At 32.7% G+C, this 12,531-nt stretch overlaps 1 protein-coding gene and 1 long non-coding RNA gene across 2 annotated transcripts; both read left to right on the forward strand.

Annotated features, from left to right (window-relative positions):
* The first annotated feature begins 1,197 nt into the window (after positions 1-1,197).
* On the forward strand, positions 1,198-4,020 carry LOC143050844 (uncharacterized). The gene is made up of 3 exons (XM_076223951.1): positions 1,198-1,298; positions 1,977-3,863; positions 4,007-4,020. Exons 2-3 carry the CDS (start codon positions 2,015-2,017, stop codon positions 4,018-4,020), a joined length of 1,863 nt encoding a protein of 620 aa, XP_076080066.1. The 5' UTR covers positions 1,198-1,298; positions 1,977-2,014.
* Positions 4,021-4,175: 155 nt separating this feature from the next.
* Positions 4,176-6,161, forward strand: LOC143051275 (uncharacterized). The gene is made up of 2 exons (XR_012970681.1): positions 4,176-4,264; positions 5,078-6,161. It is a non-coding gene; the product is annotated as an uncharacterized LOC143051275 (long non-coding RNA).
* The last annotated feature ends 6,370 nt before the right edge of the window (positions 6,162-12,531 follow it).

Genomic DNA, 12,531 nt, shown 5'->3' on the forward strand with positions numbered 1-12,531 from the left:
TTTACGAGAAGGTTCTCGCTAAGGTTACTTTGCATATAGAAATTATGTCGGCGAATTGCTTCCTGGAAGCAAGCAATTAAAAAAGTAAACTTCTTCTAAATGTAGACAAATTAAAGAATATTCTTCAGAAAATAAGTATATTTTTCATATCATAATTAATTGAAAGATGAGAACTGTAATGAACTCTCAAGAAAACATCGTTTATCTTGAAATCCGTTTAATTTTTTAAACCAGACGTCGTGTGTCTGTTGATTTAAAATCGACGCCATTTTGTATTCATTTCTACTGTTTTACTGTATAAGCCTCCTTCGGTAAGAGCACCTCTGAATATAGCCTGGGTTCCTGGCTACTGATTAGCTCCGCTACTTATCGACGCAGTATGATTGGGCCAGGTTTCCAGGCTACTCTGAATACAAAGAAAGATAACTCAAATTTTATCCATTTTCTCCTTGATACTGATAAGACCATAAGTAAGACTATTCAAAAATCTGTTTTCATCCTTCTAACTTAAGGACATGTAGTTTTAGGTCTTTGGAGGGGGAAAGGGAGGGGGTCTCTACTTTGAATCCTTTATTTTTAATGCCATTTTTCTCTATTCTTCAGTTATTTTGTCAATTTTATAATTTAATAGTACAAGAATCATGCAAATAAAAGAAACCAAGGCCTACAAGCTCATCATTAGTATACCAAAAGAAAAAAGAAGAGAACTTAGACTATTTTAGGAGTAAAAAACAATGCACACAGAAAAGTCGCTAAAATTTTAACCCTTTAAAATCTGGTCGCGCGCTAAATCCCCCATGGAGATTTTCAAAAGTTGGCAGGTCTGATATGTACATCAGTTTAATAATGAAAACTATCCATTTTTTTTTTATAAAAAACATATGCATATTTTGTTTAATTTGAGGTTTCATATGACTTTAAAAGGGGAAATATTTACTAATAGCTACACGTTCAGTAGTCCAAAATCTACGTAGTCCCATGTAGCTGCTACGATATTGAAAGCAACATAGATACTTAGTAGTCGTATTATCGGATTGTATTTGTATAATTTACAGGAAAGAAACAATTTGTTATCTTTCAATTGTTTCACCAGTAAACCAAAAGATGACTTGATAAGTTCGGTTCATTGCAATGTCGAATTTGATGTTTAAATTTCAGTAACAAATCTTATCTCTATTTGATAGATATTGATGAATGTGCATCAAATCCTTGTCAAAATGGGGGGAGTTGTAAAGATCAAGTCAACAAATACAGCTGTTCGTGTATATCAGGCTATACAGGAATCAACTGCCAAACAGGTAAACAGATATATAGGGCATACTATACTGCTGGTCTTTTAAGTTATGATAGACGACTTTAATTATCAACATCATAACGTTTCGTCATATGAACTATACATACTTAGGTTTCAATAATATAGTTTTGTGTTTCGACGAAATAGAGGATTTTTTTAAATTTACGTCAAAAGACTTCTAGTATTCTCTCCCTTCAGTTTTAGCATATATAACAAAAACTACTATGATGTTTGAAATGTCGGGAAATGATAATATTTGCTGCTCCAGCTGACTGCGGCTCAGACCAAAATTGAAGCTATTTAAAAGCATGGTACCGATTTCTTAGAAGTTATGCGTCCATTTGTCTATGCAGGATGTGTAAGTACGCAGTCACGTTCCATCGGGATTGGGAATTAAATCTGATACTTCGTGTAGAGGCGATTCCAAGTCCGTTTAGGACCCCTACAACAACTATTTGAGGGGTCCGTAGTGTGCATGTTGAAATGCAGAATTACTGTCCCTTTCCTACATAAACGTATTTTATTTTTCTTGACCTTCACCCCGATGTTTTGAAAAATGCATTGAAAAATTATAACTGAGAAAAAATAATTTTAAAAAATACTACTAGTAGATAAAACCTATTACATTTCAAACTCAATTCATTTGAACTTTAACAGTTTATTATTGCATTTAAAACAATAGAAACAGCAAAGACGACAGTGAAACTAAAAACAACAACCATGACTACGAATACTGCTACATCCGAAGATACAACTGCACAAACAGACTCAACGACAGCATTCACATCCTCACCATCCATAACGACAACACAGAAGATGGAATCCGTTGAAAGAACAGCGATTTCAAAAACTTCATCACAAACAACGATTGTTACGACAAAAGCACTTAACAACTCTAAATCGACACTCACCATATCATCGACAATTACTGTTCAAAACAAAACCTTACCAAAGGTGACAACTGTACAAAAGATCACCCTACCAAAGACAAAAACACATTTAGGTTCAATCTTACCAATAATAACAATCACAAAAAATGCAATAACTCAAACAACGATAAATTGTACACAAACGGCAACATCTAGATTACCGACAAATCATGCAGCTTCAAAAACAACACCAATGGCAACCTCATCATCAATTATAACAACTACTATCAACCCAAATACGAAAAAACAACCGACAAACAATACATATAGAGTGACGAGGTCAATTGCACAAATACCGCAAAATACAACAGATTTATCAACAAATAATGGTTATAGAAGCGGAACAATACCGGTTAAAGCAATCACTTCGTTGTCAATATTCGTACCAACAAACATTACGACACTAAGAACTTCAACTGCAACCGATATGAAAGACAAAGCTTCAACGACTCTACAGGCAAATTCGGTTATGACAACTACTCATGTGCCACCTTCCAGATCTGTGTCATCTTCAAGTACAAAGACGACACCTTCCAAGTTTGTTTCACCTACAAGTACAAAGACGACACCTTCAAAATCTGTGTCACCTACAAGTTCAAAGACAACACCTTCCAAATATGTATCACCTACAAGTACAAAGACGACACCATCCATATCTTTGTCAACTTCAAATGTTAAGCCAACACCATCCAAATCTGAGCCCACTATAAATTTGAAAACGACAGCGTCTAAATCTGTGTCCATGAATTTGAGGACGATATCATCAACATCTGTGTCAACTATAAATTTGAAGACGACACCATCCACAGCCATGACAACTGCTTCTCAGCTTAAAACAAGTAGTCCATTACTATCTGATTCGACAATCTCGAAAACACCATGGCAAACAATGCAAACAGCTATTCTATCAACTGGAACAAACACAAAAACAACGAACAAAATATTAACCCTATCTGGTTCAACGATTAGCAAAACAGTTACATCAAAACCAGTGATTAGTATCAAATCATTACAAAACTTTCCAACAATATTACCAATAACTAAACGAAACACATTTACTTCAATGATACTAGTATCGCCAGCAAAAGTATCAAAAACTTTACAATCGACATCACAAGCTGTAAGCAAGAAAAAAGTTTCAACAAGTACATCGTTACCGTTGAGGGAAACAGGAAGGTCGAGCACATCAAATCATGCTACTTCCAATGCAAGGATATTATCAGTATCGGCAACATATAAAAAGTTGACAATACCAGGAACACAGATAAGTACCTCACCAACTCCTATAAATTCCCTGTCAATGAAGACTTCAAAGACACCAACATTGAAGACAACAACAAAAAAGCATAAACGGACGACAGTACCAGCTCCACCGACGAAAACAACACTATCTTCTATTTATTCCCTGTCAATTAAAAGGACAACACCAGTTAACGTAATGAAAACAAAACCAACTACTTTAAAAGCGCGGTCACAGATGACCATACAAACATCGACGGCAACACCAATAACAAGAGCAACAAAACCAAGAACCAATATTTCATCGAGGAAAAGGACCGGTAAAATTAAAAAACAAAGATGGCATACAACTACGCCCAAAAATAAGTTGCCCAGGCCATATGAATCCGAATCAAAATATGGTAAGTGTATACATATATTTGGGATCAAACAATATTTGTTAAAATTATCAGTCTCATTTATCAGTCAGTACTTTATGCTTTATTTGCAATTAAAAAGATATGTTAATGAACATTTAATCTTCATACAAAAGTAACTAATAAAGTCCAGAAAACATGAAAAGAGTAGACGTTTTTTTCTCTCTCACCGAAATGGAATATGAAATGAAAAGATAACAATCGGAACAGGATACGACTTTTTTTCGTCCAGTGTCATTTTTAATTTATATTTGGAAATTCCTAATTTTTTTATCTAAATAAAACATGTACATTTCAGGTTCTTCGTTTGCCATAGCTATTACATCAGTGGGAGCTCTAATTCTATTTCTAATGTGTGGTTTTGCTATTTGGAATATTATCAAAGTGTAAGTATATTGATATTCGAGAAAATATCAATCCTCTGATTTATTGTTCGGGACAAGTTTGCCACTACGCTGGGTGCACATTTGATACCTTAATTTTCATAATATAGTATTGGCTTCCTAATATATGTCTTAAAATTTCTGGGATTTAGCTCTCAATTTTCCTTAAGCAATGATCTACTTGATACTTAACGTTTTTACTTTGCATGTTATAACATTGCGAGAGGAATTACATAGATGGACATATTATTAGTTTCATAGTGTGTTAGTGACCTAATACGGTATATATGGGGTCAGTAAATTCCATGTGGGGTGAGAGCGAACTACAAACCGTGAATGAAATAAGCCCTGCCTCCCTATTAACCTAAAATGAAATATACATGTACACGTCTCCACGCGGACGCTTTTAACCAATCATATTCCTAGAAATGTATAGGAGACAAGATAAATGTATATATTATTGATGAGCCGGAACAAGTCATTATTTCAACATTTTTACCCCACAGAGTACAGGAACTTGATATATCGTCTTACGTAAAGAAATGTGAAAGATGATCGAATTCAATTTTTTCTTCCATATTAATCCGACTTACTACCCCTTTTCATCGAGTAAAGATTCAAATAGTCGGAAAAAAATGAAAATGCCATGACAGTAACGAAAAATGACCGAAAGACAGACAACATTATACAAAAAACAACATGGAAAACCAAATCACCGCCAAAAAGTAAAATATTTGAATAGGCGACAGTTAATCACTCTATGTATGCTTTTTGCATGATTCTAAATATTTAATTGAAATGATGTTAATGTTTTAGATTTAGCAAAGCAAGTGAATTAGCAAAGATTAAGCCATTCAGAGTAAAAACAAATGACAGATCCCTGATATCTGATTGGTAATAGCATGTGACTCATATGTAGTGTGTATCCTCGGATCACATGTACAAAAACGTTGAATGCGTGTGTTCCAGCATGTTTAAACTCGGTGTGTATTTGTTATTGTCTGTACGCATGTGTTAGACAGAACTTGTCAACTGATTCTAAACAATTAAAACCTGTTTTTAACATAAATAATATGATTTATGCTAGAGAAGAAAATCATTCAATTTGTTTTGTGCTATAATAATGTATGTTTCATAAGAATCACTTATATCTATGATTGTCTGACAACAATCAAAAGGCACTATTATAGAATATTTAAAACTTAATGGATAATAAATCAAAATGTTTACGTTATTGAGCAAAGGCAACGGTTTAAAAGTACAGAAATAGAGCATGCAATTCATATAATTAATGCTCATGCCACAACCATGAAATATAGTGTCATCACTAATGTTTCCATTGTTTTCCCTGCCTTGTACTGATCGAGTCTATATACAATATTAGGTCAATGTCAGTAAAATATCAACTTTTTTGTGTGAGGCTGAGAAACTTGGGAAAGGCGAGGTTCTACCGAGCCCTTCCCCAGTTTTGCGCCGAGTACAAACAAGTTGATATTTTTCTGACATTGACCTAATATTGGTTTTATACTGCAACTTCAATAAAATAAATTGATAGCTATCTAAATTATAAAACGGATTTCAAACTGATTTCCATCCCTCAATAAACCCATGACTGTGGAAAAAGTGTTCCATGATGAAATTGACATTGTACAAATTATAGCTGTGTTACTCTCATTAGGAAATAAACACAACTAGTTGCAGTTTAAATATATATTAAAAAAACTACATTTAATGTATACTTTATGTTGAATATGTGACTTGATTGTATTGTTTCTCATAAAAGAAGAGTGTATCTTGTTGTTATGAATGGCACTGTGATTTGATCAATATGTGTTTGAATATATGTCAATAATGAAGTGACTCTTAAAACAGTTTTTACAATAAAGTATAATTTGTCTTGTCTTGTCTTGTCTTGCCGTTAATCGAATATATATCCCAACACACTTTCTTTTATAGTTTAAATTAATTGGTAGTTTTACAAATGAATGCTATACAGTGGCGGATTCAGAACTTTTTGTAAGGGGTGGGAGGGGCGCTGACTGACATATGGGGGCCCTATCCAGTGAAGCTTCAATGATTCCCAATACAATCAGCCAAATTTTCCCCACAAAAGGGGGGCAGGGCCCCCTGCACTGCCCCTGCCCCCCCCCCCCCCTGGATAAACCTATGCTATGTTGAATGTGTTTATGTTGGCGAAACAATGGAACAATGTGTTCACGTCTTTCAGTCTTTTCCCTGATATTCTATAAGAGAGGTGAAAGGTATGATTGGGATATTAAAAACTCATAAGTTGAAGAAAAACGGTCAACAACAAAAAAAGAGTTGAATATGATATCCTAACTTTTACGGTAACAGGGGTTGATTTTAACATTTTATTATCTTTTTTAAAAATAGAACAGTGACGTGAATATTTAAATTAAAATTTGGAAAGTACGTTTAAACTCTGACTTCGTTTGTGTATATTCTCATACTATATAAAACAAATATTACCAGTTTAATAGATAAGACATGTCAAATATCAATTTATTTTCGTTCAAAAGTTCCGAAAACAATTAATACATCTCATTATCGTATTAGCTGGGTTACTATAAAGTAAAATCACAAAAATACTGAACTCCGCGAGGAAAATTCAACGGAAAGACCCTTATCAAATGGCAAAATCAAAAGCTCAATCACATCGAACGAATTGATAACAAAAGAGGGACGAAAAGTCAAACTCATGAATCGAAAATAAACTGACAACGCCATGACTAAAATGAAAAAGACAAACAGACAAACAATAGTACACACAACATAGAAAACTAAAGAATAAGCAACACGAACCCAATTTAAAAAACTAGGAGTGATCTCAGGTGCTCCGGAAGGGTAAGCAGATCCTGCTCAACATGTGGCACCCGTCGTATTGCTTAAGTTATAACAAACCCGTAAATAGTCTAATTCGATAACAACTGTCACATTCCTGACTTGGTACAGACATTTTCTTATGTAGAAAATGGTGGATTAAACCTTGTTTTACAGCTAGCTAAACCTCTCACTTATATGACAGTTGCATCAAATTCCTTTATATTGACCACGATGTGTGAGCAAAACAAACAGACATAATAGGTAAAATGTCAAAAATAGTGGTACAGCAGTCAACAGTGTGTAATTATCTGAATCGCTATAAAAACAATTAAATATGTAAAAAAGAAGTACAAAAAGGCATACAGACAAAACACATTAGCAAAAATGAAAGACAAGAATATAGAAATTATCATAGAACAATAACTATGTTTCAATAATTTTCTTTATTTTGACAAATACAAATCTGATATAAACTTATGATATACAAATGTACATGTAAGTCTAAAAAAAATGCTGGCAAGGATTATAGACCTGTAAGCGCTAAATATGAAGTTTTTCATATATCAATCAATATTTCCAAGGGGCATAGCTCCTTTTCAAAAAAGTGATGAGCACCGATTTTCGAAATGGGGAAGGACAATGATGATATCAACTTACAATATAAAAATCTAGCAAAACTTGTACATATGGGAGCGCTAACGATGCAATGCTCCATATTATTTATATGTCCAAGACATTGACAATAATATAAATCTATATTATAAAATTCATAAAAGTCTGGAGAGAATAGTACACAAAGGAGCGCTCGTAAGGAACTTTTTCATATATACTTTTCTGATATAAACTTATGGTAGAAGGTTCATAAAAATAGGTCCGGAACTGTACACATGAGAGCTCTTAAAAAACCGGACAGACCGACACCTGGTATTTCTATGTCCACCAAAATGTGTTGTTCGGAGGAAAACAGTAGGGAAAAATATATGGCGCTAAAATATAAAGAAAAGATAAAAAAAAAAAAGAGTAAAGAAACAACAGATTACGCCTATTTCTCCGAAATATAGTACGTTGAAATTCTTAATCAATTAAATTGAAAGAGGGTTTTACATTAATAGAAACGTTGCGTGCAGGAAAAGTAATTATGTTATACATTAAGCTTTTTCATAATTAGAATCTGCTAAAATCTAATTTAGAATTCCGGAAACAATTGATAAAGAAAAAATATTCCTTATTCTCAAGATTCTGAGGATATTTTCGCATTGTAATGTTTATTAAACTTTTATAAGATACAGTTAATTTGGTACTTTCGTTATTAAAGTTCATGTTTAGTCACAACAAGGAAAACTTAGAATGATTCAAATTCTGTTTCTGTCTATGTTTTGACGATGAAGAAAACATTTAAATTTATATCAACCTATAAATAGTTTTGAAGTTTACTTTGCTTTTGTCTTTGTTGGCAGATATTGTATTTAAATGTGTGTTCATAGGGTTGGATCTTTTGTTTTTGTTTTAATTTGATAATGATTGCCAGAATTAACTTATCGTGAAAACTAGCACCTCGTTAATTACGTTGAAGCATTGAAGGCGTCAAATATTCTTAACTTATAGAATGAGTATGACTTTTGAGTTGAATATATTTTACTGACCATCAGAAAGTAACTTTCTCTACACCAATGATAAGTATAAACCTCATTAATTTTCCCGGGGAACGTCCAAAATCTGGAGTACTGACTCTTTGGAACAGAGCGCCACTAAGCATACGAACACGAGGGATCTGATAAGATTGTTAATCTCTATATTTTTGTACAATAAAAGTCTTATTAGTTTATAGATATGTCAACTAACAAATGTTTTTGTATAAAAATTAAATATGCAAATTTGATATGCATTTTTTTTTTTAAATATTTAAAGTTAAATTTCAGTAAAACAGGTAAATATATGTTTATGTAATTGTAATAAACGAAATTCCAATGTGTATTAAATAAAATAGAATGATATAATTACCCTGCAAGTACATGGACATTGGAATTCGAAATAAACTGTTTACAACGAGAATTTAGGTATATCTATCGATTTTTTTTTACCGCTAAAAGAATAATTGCATTGGGTATGATGAGATGTTGCGGGAAAAGGGGGGAGGAGGTCCCAAACTACGCAACGTTAGAAATGTAAAGAGTCAATGCATTACTCATATACGTAGCTACACAAAGGGTTGACCCCCTGCAACACAGCAACCCTACACCCCATCAATCCGTGTCTGTCGCGTCTATTTAAAACCACAATTTCTATAAATAATAAGTGAAATAAACCCTGGATTTTTACTCTCTTGACGTCATAAAACGATAGGCGTATTTGGTATGTTTCAGACAGAGTGATCGATGCTGCAAAGGATACAATTCCTTGATTGTGTACCATCTGTTTTTAAATTAATTCAAAGGCGTTTAATTTCTATATGTATTTTTTTTTTTTGTATTTAATACTTCTGTCTGTTTTGTCATGATCGTATATTTTTGTAATCTATATTTAGTATATATTGATTATACATGTACCTATATGTTGTAAAACATTTGGTAAATAAAGAATTGAATTGTATAAAAGAATAACTAAATGCAAACATTCAAATTAATATAGAGTGAATATGAATACTAGCGACCGCAAATTAATTAAATATCAAGTGTGTGATAGACGCGTTTTATTAAATATCGATTTTTGAATTTATGAATCATTCATTGTAATTACACAGTTGGTTATAATCTTGAAATAATTATTATATACCAATTTGGTTAGAGTCTCGAATTAGTTATACTAGTTATCATTTATACAAATCTAATTAGAATTCTATGATAGTTATGAACTTGCACCTTGATTTTAAAACTTACAGAAATCTAGTTTTTTTTAGAGGAATACTCCCTTGCTCATACCAAATAATATGGCTTAGTTTAAAACATTCTTTCTCTGTTTTCTCAAGGAGGTTATATTCTAATATAACCTCCTTGGTTTTCTCCTTTGTTTTTTGTCATAAAAATTATAACTAGAAGAAATCCGAACCAGACTTAAGCTGGCAGCCACTTTTATCGGCCAATCAAGATAGCAGCCACAGTGACTTCTTTCCAGCAGCCAATTTTGACGATATGTCTAAAAACCAAAAAACTGCATGAGACTAAAACGTTCCAAAAATCGCTACATCTTAGTTAAATATAGTTTTACAGCGGTATTCGACAACTTAGCGGCTTGTAATGATTTTAAAAGCATTGCATTACGTTTTAAATATGTATATGAAGTTAGCTGCCGGTTTGTTATTCGATATTCGATATTCAATATCCAACCGGCTGCTAGCATTCGGTTCAATATTAAAATTTAGTTGAAAATCATTTAAAAAGTATGATTTTCATAGTTAACAGGAGTGAAAGGATACGCCGAAAATAGTTTTATGATCCCTTCAAGCTGTCGTAAATTCTCGTTGTCCTCGAATATAAACCCTTATATACATTGTAAGTTGTATATTTGTCTTTATGTAATATAGAATTTTATCAATAAAACGACGTCAAAGATTTAGTTTGATATATAATATATAAAACTAAAACAATCCGAATGTAAATGAAATTGCCTTTGTTTTTCTCCATTACATTTGTTGTTCTAGATTAATATTTATTTATTATCGTAAGGACATTAAAAAAGCTTGTACTATTAATCTATTTAATTTCATAAATGATAAATTTGTAAAAATGTAATGTTTACGACACAATACTATTACATCACCAAGTTTAAGATTCTTTAACTCCTTGCATCTTCTACGGATATTTTGGTTTATTTCTTATGTTGTTTTTTGGTTTTTTTTTGTTTATTTTTATAAAAGGTTCCAACTTTCCAACATGTAACGTGGAATAATACATTCGAGTTGTCTCTCGTTTGATCGCATTATTGACTATATATAACAGTAATGTACATATTTTACATTGACTCAATCCCATTTTTATAATTTTTGCAAATGTCAACATTACAGAAACTTAACGATTTTGAGATCACTACTGCATCGAATGTTTGTGCGGTGGCGTTGGGAGTTTAAAATGTAAAACTACCCTTTAAAAATTCCATGCGTCCGAAAACGCTTTTCTAGATTTACCTTCATGAGGAACGGTCAAAGCCGAATATTCGAAAGTCAATGATGTATAAAAACATAAACTTCTAAATAGCTATGTGGACAACTAGCCAAATTTATGTAAGTCCAATTTTCCTTGATGGGAGATGAGGGATAGCTGATCTACTGATATAGAATAATCACAGATTTTTATTGATTTGTCATCATTGTTTTATCTGTTATAATTTTTACGTATCAAAACATACATAATTGTGACCTTACAGAACCGACGTAACTTCTTCCTCGCAAAAGCTAAGGGTTCCTTTAAATTCGATCACTAAATAACTTTTATATACTGAATCTCTATAGTTATTTGCAACTGTTATGGTACATTATATGCGTCAAATACGATTTCTTAAACGTACTAATTGCGCAAGAGTACGAATTTCGTTTTTACATATTTATCAGATGTTTGTTGGGTACCGAGAAGTAGAGAAATGCCCCCGTATGGCGTTGAACAACAGAAGAATTTAAAGCTTTGCGGTCGAACAGATGACCTGGTGCACTAATTTTCATTTGGAACTAGCTTCGAATCTTCATTGGACACACACACACAACGTATAAGAGCGCCAAATGCTTCGAATTGTCTGTAGACGAAAGCAACATAAAAAAAAACACCGAGCATCTAAGACACTTAATTTCTTTAGTTTTCTTTGTTCTGTCTTTCATACTATTGTTTGTTTGTTGGTCTTTTATCAAGCCAATGCGTTGTCAGTTTATTTTCAATTTTCAACTGTCAACGTCCTTATGGTATCTTTCACCTCTGTTTTAGTATTGGGCTGTTTGATATTGACCGAGAGCTTCCTGAAATAATATGTCCGATAATCAGAGCTGTGGTCAGGTCAGCGGAATTGGTGCAAAAGATACGAAAGATACCGAAGGGACAGCCAAACTCAGAGATCGAAAATAAAATGACAACGCCATGGCTAAAAATGAAAAAAAAAAACAAACAGACAAATCGTACCACATCTTCTTTTTTATATAAACAATAACACACATGACACAACATAGAAAACTAAAGAATAAACAAAGCGAATGCATTTCTATGCAATCGTTATATGGTGCAACAATACTATAATATAGTATTATAATTAATGGCACAAATGTATTAATAAGTTCGCAAATGAGATGTTACAACCATGCAAACGGCCGCATTTCAAGTTTTGACGAATGTCTCCCTATTGTTTTGTAATATGATCATTTGAAGCTTATCTATACCTTATGGATCTAGAACCTTTACATCACAAAGTGTCAAAACAAACTACCAAAAACAATGTATTTAGTACTGTAG

This window comes from Mytilus galloprovincialis, chromosome 11 (genome assembly GCF_965363235.1).
Source record: "Mytilus galloprovincialis chromosome 11, xbMytGall1.hap1.1, whole genome shotgun sequence".
NCBI classification, from domain to species: Eukaryota; Metazoa; Mollusca; class Bivalvia; order Mytilida; family Mytilidae; genus Mytilus; species Mytilus galloprovincialis.